Consider the following 13,047-nt stretch of genomic DNA (forward strand, 5'->3'; position numbering starts at 1 on the left):
TATCATTTTTCCTTGCAGAAATAATGCTTAGAGTCTGTGGAGGTCTAAGAATGAGATCAAGTGTGGTTGTGTGGCTTTTTAGTAGAATCCTGGGTTTGTGTTCTAAAAATAAAAAAATCACTCCTGGCTGTCTTTCATTAAGCATAGGAAGTCGCTGTTGGAAAGATATTATTGCAAAATCTGTACGGGTATTTTAAATTTTTGTTTGCTGACTATATCCTTAAATGGTATAATAAACCAGTAAACCATTGATTTCATGTAGCTAGTAGAGGTCTTCAAAGGAATTGGCGGTGTATTGAAAGCATTTATTTAAATGCAGCATGAGTTAATTTGGGGTGCATAACAACAAAGGTACCATTTTCGTTGTACATTTTGCACTAACTTTAATTGCAAGAACTACTGCATTGTGTCACAGGAGAGATCTGTGCATTTTGGGTAACTTTTTGTTTATTATGAAAAAAAAAAATCTAGAGTAAATAAATGTCAACGAAGGTGGAAAGGTATGTTTGTCCTTGTTTATTATATTGCTTCATCTGGAATTGATTCTAGAGCCGTTGGATCCTGTAATGCAGGTAGTACTTTTCCCAAAATAATTTTAATCTAATATGCATAGTATTTTTAAAGGACTTGTAAACATGCAAATAGGAAGTTTGTGATGGTTGCTTGTGGTGTCATTTAGTGCCTTGTTTGCCACTGTTGGGGTATGTTGTTATTGTCTGCTGCTTATTTCTGTAAATATCGGGGGATAGAATGGAGAGGTGCAGGTGTGGGTGTTTCTGCTGCTCTTTGTGGGAGTTCTGGAGTATTTTTCTTGGATGAATATCTGTTGCTGGTTTTATCAACCTGCCACCTCTTGTGATTTAGCCTGAACAGTAAAGCACAACAGGGTAGATGTGCTGCTGAAGACTCTGTATGATTGTGCTTGTTGGTAGGCTCTATTCTAAATGTGTTCTTGGAGAAATGGTGAGCTTCAGCACGTGTTTCATGATCAGCTTCCAAAATGTGAATAACAGAATCAAGATGCTATATTTAGTGTTTCGAGAACATAAATTCAGTCTTTTTTTCAAAATCTCTAAAAATAAATTGAATAAAACTTACTTGGCAAACTGCATAACTTTGAAGAGCTCTTTTAATTTCATCACTTGAAAACAGACCTCCTTCTAATCTATTACAAAATTTGGATCACTCTGTAGGTCATTGGTTACTTTAATTCTCAGTGTGGTCAACAGTGCCACTGTTTTTCACTGTTGGTTTTGATGGAGAATGGTGGTATCAGGGATTTGTTAAAGCAAAGCCAGAGTTCTTCTAAAGCAGCCTTAAAGGGAGAGGTCCTTTTCTGCACCCCCACCCCCCGTTGTCCACTGATGCTAGTAGCTCTTCTGAGGCTGTAGGCTCAGCCAGATGAGGCAAGCAGGAAACTTGCTGTCCTAGACAGTATAGGCTATAGGCCAGTGGCCTTGTGGCATCTGAGGGAGAATGGTTAAGTCAGCTCGTGGGTTTATAGATGCTAGCCTGGGGAACTTTTTAATATGATATCAGGAAGTAGCACCATCTGGCACCTCTAATTTCAATGAGAAAGTGATGATGTTATAATGAAAGTTGTCAGGTGCAATTACAGTGTTTGTGCCCCAGAGACCTAATTACTTGCATTCCACTAAATGTAAGCATTGCATTAAATGAAAAATGTTTTTTACTGTTAGGAAAGTAAGATAGAGAAACCATATCTTGGTAGTACAAAGGAGGTGGTTTTTCTGTGGGTGATATCAAAGTTATGGCTATACACTGATGCCAGTGTCAAACTCCATTTGAAGGCGTGTTGACTGTGATAATAAGATTGTGATGTGGTTTTGTGATTTCATTTTCTACATAGGTGTGTGGTAATGTTTAAGTCATTTTTCAGTCACAGCTGGTTCATGCAGGTGGATTTAACGGTGCGGTTGGCAGCCCCCATCTCTAGCACACTTGTGCACAGCAGGTATGAAACAGAGATTTTTGTCTCAATTTCTGCTAGTGAGAATTTTAAAATGTGTTGTGGGTCAAGTAGGATTATTGATGTGAGAACAGGCGGCCACTGGCTGCTTACTTAACATTATCAGCCTTTCCTGGCTGCCAGGAGAGAGGCAGTCAGCCACAAGGTCCCATCCAGTGTCAAATACTGTTACTCCTCAGATTAGGCACACTTAGGGCATACAGCTTCCCTGTAGGCTTCCTTCCCTCGGCAGAGCCAGAATAACTGATCTTTTGTGTTGCAATTTCGTCTTACAGTCCTACTGCCAATGTTTTTATCTTGCCTGTTCCTGAAATTTTAGACAGGAATTAATATAGTTCTTTATTTTCCTAGAGTTTATGCGCTGTTAAGTAAGTGGTTTACCTGTGAATAGGTCCACGTGATTCTGGGGAATGCCAAACATTTTTTGTGCTCCTCTTGTAGATAGAGGGTTTCACTTCAAAGGTCATAGGAAGCTTTTCTGTGGCATAAGAGAAAACATGCTATCAGGCATAAAACCTGCAGACTGGTATTTTCTTCAGCCACAGTGCTGGTGATGGAAATGGAAACTGAGAAATAGGTTAGATGAAATTTAAAAGTACCCGTTTACTATCTGGGAAACTTGACAATTATCCAGGGATTTTAAAAGGGTAAAAAACACCAACCATCTGAGGTGTGGTTCTTCTGGAGTAGTCTAAACTGAAGCCAACAGCACATCTCTTTCTCTCTCAACCTCTGCCAAGAAAGGAACAAGGATCACACTGATTTGTCTCCTGTGGGTTCTTGTAGCTATAGCTTAAACTGAAGGCTTCCAGATTATGCAGTCTGATAGCTAAGACCTAACACCTTTTTTCCTCCTCCTCCTTCATGTCAGGAGGCTGCTGGTTTGTGTAGGCTTTTGAATGGATACTTGGATCTCTGTCATTTGATGTGCTCTTGCAAAGTAAAAGGGTTAGTTGATCAGTCAGTGAAAATTGTTATTAATCTTTGCGATGTGAAAATGGGGCAACTTAGTGTCTTAATAGAACTTGCTAAAATAGCGTTTTTAAAACTTGAGTCAGGTGTCGTCATTAATTTGCCAATTAATGTCTGTTAAATACAAAGGGCTGCTTCAGTGAATGCTTTTGCATTGATTTGTGAAGAATTTTGGTTTGTGCTGGAAAAAAAAACACATCTGAAACTGGGTTTATATAAAGCAAAGGAAAAGCATGTACTTTAAACTGGCAGAGCTAGTCTAGACTTGTGTAACTGAACATTGTCATTTGAATATGTATACGTGTTGGTTTCATGATGAGAGTGATGTTTTCCAGCCACAGCTGAACCTCATGAAGCTGTGGTATCCTCCATGCAGAACTTAGGGTCTGCCTCCCTTTTGTAACAGACCGAGTTCCTCCTGAATTTGCCCACTGAGGTCATTAGCATCTCAGTTCAGACTGGGAGCCTGCTTCTGGTGTGACCTCCTGACAGTTCCCTGTCCTGCTGTTGGCTCAGTCGAGGGTGGCCTGAGCACCTTTTGGAGAGGCGTTGGCTGGGAAACATGCTCCAGTGGCTGTGAGGACGTTGGGTGCTCAGTAGTGAGTGTTGGGTGTCTACAACTCTGTTGCTGTCTGCGCTGCTGCTTTGTGTACGTGCAGCCTGAGAGAACTGCACCTAGGGAATTGGCAGGAAAAAATACCACCATGTCTGTCTCTTCATGCATGTTTTCCTCACCTTTTGTCACCTGAAATGAATGGAAAATGGAAGGGGTTTCTGCATCTCATCTGTGTGTAGCCATTTCTCTGGCTTCAGAGAAGAATAGTGTATTTGAACTAAGCAAACGTATTCTTTATCAACAGCCTCTGGATCAAATCCTGGAAAAATGTGAAAGAAGATACACTGATGTTGCTGTAGCTGTTAAATTCTAGCAGTAATCTTATCCCAAACCGCCCATTTGTCCTGACTTTCTGTTCTTAACTCTAAAGTACCCTTTTGTTGTACCCTCTTGCCTTTCATGCAGAAACACCTCCAGATAACTTGCAAATATGAAAATCAAATGAAAGATTGCATGTGTTTTTAGGATATCTTCCAGAAAATATGCATATCGCTCATGTATACAGCACTTTTTTCTTTTTTTAGCTGTGTGGCAGTGACGTGTGTATTACCTGCTGTGTCCTTTCTGGTAATTGCCTGATTGATTTTACAGCAAGCACTTAAAAACACTGGAAAAGGGGGTTTAGTAACTTTCTGAAGCAGTGTGTAGATCTCCAAAAATTTACTCGATAAAATTATGTCAGTGCTCTTGTTTGTTGTAAAGCTGATTACATCCTGTCAGTTAATTATCTGAATTTATTAATTGTACACTGTTCTGCAGTCATAAGACTTTTTCTTGGCTGTTGTGCTGGGGCAAAGCAGCTGGGACTTACAAAGCCAAAAATGTTTGTGTGGTGGCTAAATGTAAGGATGACTCAGCTGAAATTTCTGATGATGTTATGCAGTCAGGGAACTTAATAAGCATGTGGGTTGCCCACAGCATCTCACAGCTGCTGCCTTGTCATGAACAACTTACGTGACCCCTATGCAGATACACTAAAACATAACCAGGCATTTTTATGCTCTATCAGCATTAATTTCCTTGAATTGGCAGTATTAAGTTTGGAGATTTATTTTTTCTTAAACTGAGATAAAAATTGTATGACGCGAAGAATTTTTAGAATGCTTTGGAATTAGAGGAGAAAAATAACAGCAATGTGTCCTGTGGATACTGTCTGTTGTATCTAACTGTGGGAAGTGGGGAAAGAAAGTATCTTTGTTAATGCATTTTCAAAAGGAGGTTGGTTATTTTTGGTTTGTGGTTTCGGTTTTTTTTTAAAGCAACAAAACGTCTTAATATGGAATGGGCAGATTTAAGGAGAAACCTGTGCTATGATAAAGTAATGTCTGGTTAGCCTCAAGCTGAAATTTTTTCCAGGTATAACTTCCATCTCTTTTTAGATCTGTTTTCCTTTCTTTGTGTTTGCAGCTGTTTATGATCAGTGGAAGATGGGGACAAATAAAGATGGAAGTGTGGCAATTCTGAGCAGTGGCATCTGTTTCCAGTTCTGATGTTGGATCGGGGGGGCAGGCACTACAGCTCTTTTTGGTTCTGTTTCCTCATCTATAAATTGTGGATAATGGCACTTTATTTCTCTGACCAGCTTAGGTTTTTATGGTGGAGAAAGATTACTGACTGTCATTATGTCCCAGTAGTGGTACTGGTATTCTGTACAGTTGTAAGCGGTAAAACCGTCTGAAAAAATGCTTTGCAACTGAAAATTATACAGTTAGGAAGCCTTTGGGCATGGGACTGCTCCTCTTGGCTGTGTGGCTTTTAAACAGAAACCTGTGAGCTGTGCTTCAGCTGTTGCATGTTGCAGTCCATATGCAGCAGTGGTATCTGTGTGTTGCATCAATCTGTTGGAGAGTCAGAAATCTACAGCACTTGGGGAGGAAATGTCCCTTGTGACAATTTTACAGCAAAGTCAGCAATTTTAAGTTAAAACTTCCTGCAAGAGATTTCCCTCACTTAAGCCAGTCTTAAATATGATATGGAAGTTAATTTTACTAAATAGCTTGTCATTGTAAATAGTTGTGTACCAATAATGGAAATGGTGATCACGTTTTTACTACTGTGTCAGTTTTGGTTTGATTCTATGACAGTTTATCTTGTTTTTGAGAATTGTTTTGAGAGAAGTAGGAAAACATTGAATTCTATCATTGAGTGGGAAATGAGCTGCATGGGTGAGCCTTTTACTTGGTTCTATGCCCTGTTACTATGAATTTCCGGAAAGTCTTAACTGGTTTTGCTGCATACAGCTTGGGAGCTATGAGACTACTTTACAAGTAGTGAAGTGATGTTGGCTTGTGCTGTTCACTTCTACTGTGTGCCAGATAATGTTTCCACACTGAAATTTGGGCATGTCGTGTATCTGAGTGTTTATACATACATGCACAGTGGTTATAAAGGGAGGTAGCTGGCATTGACATGTTATTTTTCTGCAATGATAATGTAAAAATCCTTCATTAATACTGTTAAAGATCCCAGTGTTACATTGGAGTGAGTTATGTGTTATGATAACCGTGTATAACCAACAAAAGTGACACTAATGTCATCTTGTGAAGGTTTAAAACCACAAAAAATGCAATAAAATTAGATACAGAGACAAGCTCATAGAATGGTGCTAGTTTAATATGAGTGGGAATAAATACACAAGAAGAAATACAGAATAAGGCAGATGGGGGCTATTTATTTTTTTAAATACTGAATATCTGTATTTGCTTTTACTGTAACTTGATCAGTTTTCTCTCCCCAGGACTGGAATCTGACATGGCACACAGAAAATCCAGACTTCACCCAGTGCTTTCAGAACACAGTCCTGGTCTGTATTCCTTGCATCTACCTGTGGGTCTGCTTCCCAGTGTACTTCCTATACCTTCGTTGTCATGACAGAGGATACATACAAATGTCAAACCTCAACAAAGCCAAAACAGTACGTGACTCTTTAAAATCAGAACTTATTAAGCTTATCTGGAAGTCTTGAGTCTATTTCAGCAATGTTTTAGCACACTATTTTTATTGAGCACTGATCTTGATCTGTGTGCACACTTCAGCTGTAACTGGTTCTGTTGGTGTTTGATTTCCAAATTTTATGTGTTTCCATTGCCCTTTTATTAGTAGGCTTTCTGAAATTTACTCTGACATAGCAAAAAAGTATGCAAATCTTTTGTAAGACCTGTTGGAGAAGGCTGTTTTAGGTCAACTGAAATCTCGAGGCCTTTTTCTCAGTAATAAAAAGAATTTATTATCTTGTCAGCTGCTTGAAGTATATTGCATAGATTTCTAGAACTGCTGCAGGTGTTCTATTCCACTCCTGTTGTGAAATAGATACTTAATATTTCTTTACTACTTCCCACCCCTGTGGAATAAATGAAAAATTTTAAGGAAGGCTGTAATAGTATGGTGTATTACAGAGTTTTTGTCTCTGCAATCTGTTATTCAGGGTTGAGACTCATCAACTTTCTGCTTCATAATAAACTGAATTATATGGTACTAAAAATTAATAAACTTCTTTCTTCCAGTGTGAATCCAATAGGTAAAGCCAAATTACTCCTTTGTGCATGTTGTAGAATTGCCCAAAAGTGATGGTCTGATTATGACTCCTCTTCTACTAACACATAACATCTAGTGTTCATGTATATATTATGCTGCCTAATCTGTGTGAGCTGATGGATGAAATACACTTTTGTATTACAGGCTTTGGGCTTAATACTGTGGATAGTCTGCTGGGCAGACCTTTTCTACTCTTTCTGGGAAAGAAAATATATTTTTCGACCTCCATTTTTTCTCGTTACGCCTACAGTGTTGGGTATAACAATGGTAAGTTCTTCTGTTATGGCCTGTGTTCATGCAAAGCCTTAAGCAATAACCCGTGTCTTAGTATTATTCACAGTGTTGTAATTCTTTAAGCTACAGTCTTTACATACAGAATTAATCTGCCGTTGAACTGTGAAATATTGACTCTGAAATGTCTGTTTGTTTTTATTTAAAAAAATTGGAACACACCCAGTTGTGCTCAGTGTGTTGCATATCAGCACACAAGCCAGTGCTAGTTGTCTTGCCTTACTCTGGTAGGCTTGAGCTACTGTTCATTTAATAGCTTCACTCAAGCATGGGGTGGAGGAGTCGAGAGAACTGGTTAAACCTAGATAACACAAATCACATTGAACTTGGTAAAAGACTGTGAAAGGCATTGCATTGTTAAGTATTGTATTAAAAACTGTCCTGCATCTAACGTTTTTTAGTACACATTTTCTTTGTTTTATTTGATGGCATGATGGAAAGTCTTAAGTGCCACAGGAGGCAAGTAAGTGTCCCCAGCTAACACTCTTCTTAGGTGATCAAGTATTGTCTATTTTCACACCAGTATCTCTGCAGCCTGCATTTCAAGGAAAATGTCTTGCTATTCATTCATTGTCGGTTGCTTTACATTTATGCCAGACTTGGAATGATAGTGATCAAGCATGATGCTCAAGGAGTGGACAGGACAGGACGCAACCACCCCAACAGCAATAACAACAACAACAGAAAAGAAAAATAAACAAAAAAAACCCCAAGAGCCCTGACAACATACTGACCAAATGAAAAAGCCCCGACATACTGACAGATGCAAAAGCTGTTAAATATTTTGTGGTCTCTTAATAATGCAGTTGTCAAACTTTTGTCAGGCGGATTGAAAGTGCATGTTGCAGTGGCCAAGTGAGATTACTAAATTGTACCAGCTTCCTAAAGGACTCTGAAAGCACACAAAATACAGGAACAGAATAATATTTGGTCAGTGTTTGTTTGGTGTTGTGGCTTATATGGAAATAAATCTTTTTATTTTAAAAAGAATTAGCCAGGAAATACTTGAAATGATACAGTGTCACTATAATTGCTTGTTGATTTGTGATGTAGAACCAGAAAAGTAAAGAGTTAAAGATTGGCAGCTTTTGACAGTGCTTTTGTGTATGTGGTTGCTTACTTCTATGTAGTACATATTCCTTTTCCCTTTTTTTGTCTACTTCTTAACCTTTACTGTTCCAGAGAATTTCCCATTTAAACGTATTTTTGAATTACACTTAAAATCTCTGGGTGTTAGAATGTCTGGGAGGTACTGGATTTAAAATATTAAATAAGCACTCTTTAATGTAGTGCTTTTTATATGTGTATAACATATTTTAAAACTTAAAGCTTGTGAATATATTTTTATCTTATTTGTCCACAGTTGCTTGCCACATTTTTAATACAATATGAAAGAATAAAAGGAGTCCAGTCTTCAGGTGTAATGACTATTTTCTGGCTCATCTCATTGTCATGTGCCACAGTGGTGTTTAGATCCAAAATAAAACATGCCTTAAATACGGTAAGTGATTGCTAGCCTCATTTCATTGAAAATAATCCCAAATGCTGCAGTAATAGAGTACTTGCTTGCTAATTATGCCAGTCAAGTCAGTGAATGATCCATTCGGTGTACCTTCATTCCTTAGGTTATAAAAACAAAACAAGCAAGACTTAATGGCTGTTGTTTTGAAATGCTAGTGAAATTCATAGTGATCTTAACTGTAGCAACAGTTGCCAAGAAAATTCTGCTAGCTGTTCCAGAAAGGGGATGTGTCTGCATGAGTACAATACAAGCATATAGTCTTTGATATGAAACTGTTCTGGGAGTTTGTCGTCTTCCTGTTGATTATACAGTGGATTTCCTGAAACACTTGGTTTGATGGTAATGTGGTCTCATCTGCTGAGACAAAACGAAAGCACACAAGTGAAACGTTTTGCATCAGTCTGCTTTATAGTAAGGCCAACTCAAATTTCAGATAAACTGTGGAGCTTAAATGTGCCTTAAAATGGCAAATCACTTTTATTTCTTGAAACCTTTAAGCCATATTGTGAATTTTGAGAACTTTTAGCCAATTTTTGTCTTCAGCTGTTGTTAGTGGGATTTTACTGTTGATGTGTGTCCCTGTCCATCTGTCCCCGTGTGTTGATTTCTGTGGATTACGCTTTATGTATCAGTCCCAGTCTAAAAAATGGAAGAACCTCTGGAATTTGAGCATGGTGCAGCAAAATGTAACCTAAGTTCTGCTCCTCTAATTCTTCTTTTCTGTGTGCGTACTTACTAATCAACGAATTTGCTTTGAAAACTCTTTACTACCCAGTGCATAAATGCTTTGTTCCTGTAAAGAATACCTTGACTTCAATTCGGGGCATGCTGTGTCGGTACAGTGTCTTAAAGAGAACTTCTTCACAGAAGTCCATGCTTGTGTGTTTATGGCAGGACTAATTAAAAAGAAATGGTATCTTTCATCTCCTTTCCCTGTCTTTTTATCTTCCCTTTACTAAAATAGACATTGACTTTTATTTGCATGGGGCGGGTAGTGCAACATTTATGTAGTTTGCAGAATTTACAGTAAAGAGATGTTTTATGTTTAATATTAACGTGTCTTAAAAAAAAATTCCTCAAGTCTTCTAATTGGAACATTACCTTCTTTTGTAGGGTGCTGAAGTGGATGCATTTCGTTATGTCACCTTCTGCATTTACTTCATCCTGTTACTTGTACAGCTCATCTTGTGTTGTTTACCAGAACGACCACCTTTGTTTTCTGAAACAGTAAATGATCCTGTAAGTGTTCAGTCTGTACTGAGTGCTCAGTATTATATGTGTGATATTCTGTACAATGAGTTACAGTGCCATAGTCTCCCAGATGCCAAAAAATTCAAATCATGTTGACTTGTTCGCAATAGAGTATTCTTTCTATCCTTTAGTTGGTGACACAGAAGATGAAGCCCATAATATGCAAAACAGAGTGGGCTGTATTTAAGAGAGCAAAAGTACTGTTTCAGTCATTCCTGAAGGTGAAGTCACATGTATTTACATTCAGTAGTGTTTCTGGCAGGTGGTGGGGAATACTGATTTGAAATGTTGTTGTGCTAGTCATCTGATACCATTCAGTAGGCAGTAGCTCATAAGGATGTGCATTCCCTTCTTCATGAAGGTGGGGAAGAATCTATACCTGGAAAACTTGTGAATATGGATAGATGCATTTGATTTCTGTATTGGACTCTCTTGTGTGAAGTAAGAATTTAACCAGTTCAATTGCAAGAGCAGTTAGAGGGTGGTCTGGATGTTGAAATTTAATTTTACCTAGACATGATTTTTTTGGCATGTATTCTTAATCATATGTGCTAGCTGTGTGGCATGGATCTAAAGTGACCTGAGGGATGCTGGATCGTTACACTGCTTACTTAGTCTGGGTTAGACCTCCTGAGTCACAGTGGAGTGACACCTGTCACTGCCTAGAGTTCAGATGTGCCAAGTTTAGAAATCGCAGTCCTGTATTTATTTATATGGTGTAATTCTGGTTTGATGGGTGTTAGGTGGCACTAACTGATGAAGGGAGGTGTGAAATGTGTGAGGGGCAGAAATAAGTTGTCTGTAGCTGTGGAAAAGGTCCATAAGCAGTTTCACTTAAGGAATTCCACAGTTAACCTTCTCCGTCCCTATCCAGTGTGCGGGTGATGGTCTGCGTTGCCACTGGCAGACGGTCTGCACGTGTATGCCTGGAGGGGAGAGTGTACTGCTGAGTCTTTGGATCCTCTTCATCTCTGGGTTCTTTTAATCTCATTCAGGGATGAAATGTATCTGACAGGATGCTGTGGATTTATGGAAACCTCCTTTTCTGCTTTGATCGTGGTTACGATACTTACAAGGTGCTATGAGATCACAGTGGGGTTGGTTTTGTGTGTTCTGAGTATTTCTAGGAGTGTCTCTAGGAAATAGAGCAGACATCAAATTTTAACCCCTTTTTTCCCCGAGTGGTGTGTTTGTTGAATGTTATAATGGGGAAAAGAACAAAGCAAGTCATGTTAGTCAGTCTTAAATTCTGCTTTATTCTGTTCTTCAGAGTATTTCCAAACCAGAAATGTTTGTAAGTCTTGATTAAAATCTTATTATATTTTTACTTATGCCAAAAAAAACTACAGTGAATTTTCTAAGATGTAGAAGCTGATGTATATAGAAGTCAAACAATGTGTTTTGTTTTTGCTTTGTTTACATAAGTCCAGGCTTGTTACAACTTGTTTTCATTCTATCTGGCAGGAATGTCAGTAGGATTAATAGTTCTTTGTGTGATAACCATTTAAGTTTATAAAAAATATTATTATTTTAATAGTAATCTAGTATGTTTTAAACTTTGCTTTATGCAAATAAAGGCCAGTTTTAGGTAGTAGAAGATCTAGCGGACTCTTGAATTTAGACTTTCCACCTGCAAGTAGATTTAAAAAAAGTATAAAGGAAAAAAGTAATATACAGCCTTTTAGTAAAAGTTCAGAAAATTTTGGAGTTTTGTTGAGGTTGAAAGTATTACCTGTATTTGCTGAAATACAAATCTGTCTGTCAGGAATGGTGGCTGAAAGTACTGCTGGCATACACCCCACCACCACCCCACTTTTTTTTTAACTTCCCCGAGTTTAAAAACTTTCATTTATTCATTAGGCAATGGTGTTGGATTTGCTTGCAAACATTTTTTTGCAAGTGTTTAAATATTTTGGAAATGTGGACCTCTTATCCCCTGTCAAAAAAAGCATTTGTTTGATGCATGCTGTTATTGTACCCTGTCAAACTGCAAAAAACATTGTGCGAAGAGGAAATGCTGGAGTCTTCCGTGTAGCTTGATTACAACACAGCTCAGTATAGCTTAGTGAAGTTGAAAACTGCAATTCTTGGAAATGCTTGGCTCTGGTTATTTTAATTGCAGTACTCTAATGATGGTTGGTGACTTCTGTAGATTGAAATAACTGAGTTGCTCCAATTATAGTTGATGGTAATAACCTAGTGGTTTGCGCGCAAAGGAGTAGCTGGTTTACAAGCATTATCTAGATGCTGTTCAACACAGTGGAAGAAGGAAGAGAGAAATCTGCAGTGGAATTCTGCAAGTAAATAATCTTTTGTGCCTTTGAAATTCTTCCAGCCTTCCCTTTCTGCTGTTTTAATTCAACCAGGTTAGGAGAGAGTAGTTAAAATGGCCAGCCATTGCACTGGGTGTAGAATACGAGCTAGCTGTGTACCTTTATGGATACTTAAGGTTCCCATGCTTATTGATCAATGAGATCAAGGGTTTTTAAGGGGTGTTTTGGGAGTCATCTCTGGAGTTTACAAATGAATTTTTTTTTTTCATTTGTGCATGTGTTTTGATGGAGTCACAGTACTTAACTGCTAGAACAGTAGAACTGAATTCTTCATTTATGACTAACTCTACCTAATTAACAGATTTACTCATATATGATAGCATACCTTGCAGTGATACAGGTGGTAACTGATCATGACGCCTTGAGAGATTGTCTGGCCTGCACTGTCTTATAAAATTCTCTCAACTATAAATTGCGTTGTTGTTACAGAGCACTGCTGTTCCTGTGTCCCAGTGGTCTAGTCTGCTGAACAGCCCTGAAGCTGTGCTCGTGTTTTCTGAACAAGCTCTCAACATATAAACGACAAGTTTAGTAATGT

General features: G+C 38.3%; 1 protein-coding gene across 3 annotated transcripts in view; it reads left to right on the forward strand.

Annotated features, from left to right (window-relative positions):
• Nucleotides 1–13,047, forward strand: part of ABCC1 (ATP binding cassette subfamily C member 1) — a 57,549-nt gene that overhangs the window by 7,890 nt on the left and 36,612 nt on the right. For all 3 annotated transcript variants that reach the window (XM_056338224.1, XM_056338223.1, XM_056338222.1), the window contains exons 2-5: nt 6,316–6,492; nt 7,257–7,379; nt 8,767–8,904; nt 10,039–10,164. In XM_056338224.1, coding sequence (XP_056194199.1) covers nt 6,466–6,492; nt 7,257–7,379; nt 8,767–8,904; nt 10,039–10,164 — 414 coding nt within the window. In that variant the 5' untranslated portion in view covers nt 6,316–6,465. The remainder of the gene's footprint in view (nt 1–6,315; nt 6,493–7,256; nt 7,380–8,766; nt 8,905–10,038; nt 10,165–13,047) is intronic.

This window comes from Falco biarmicus, chromosome 4 (assembly GCF_023638135.1).
Source record: "Falco biarmicus isolate bFalBia1 chromosome 4, bFalBia1.pri, whole genome shotgun sequence".
Lineage (NCBI taxonomy): Eukaryota > Metazoa > Chordata > Aves > Falconiformes > Falconidae > Falco > Falco biarmicus.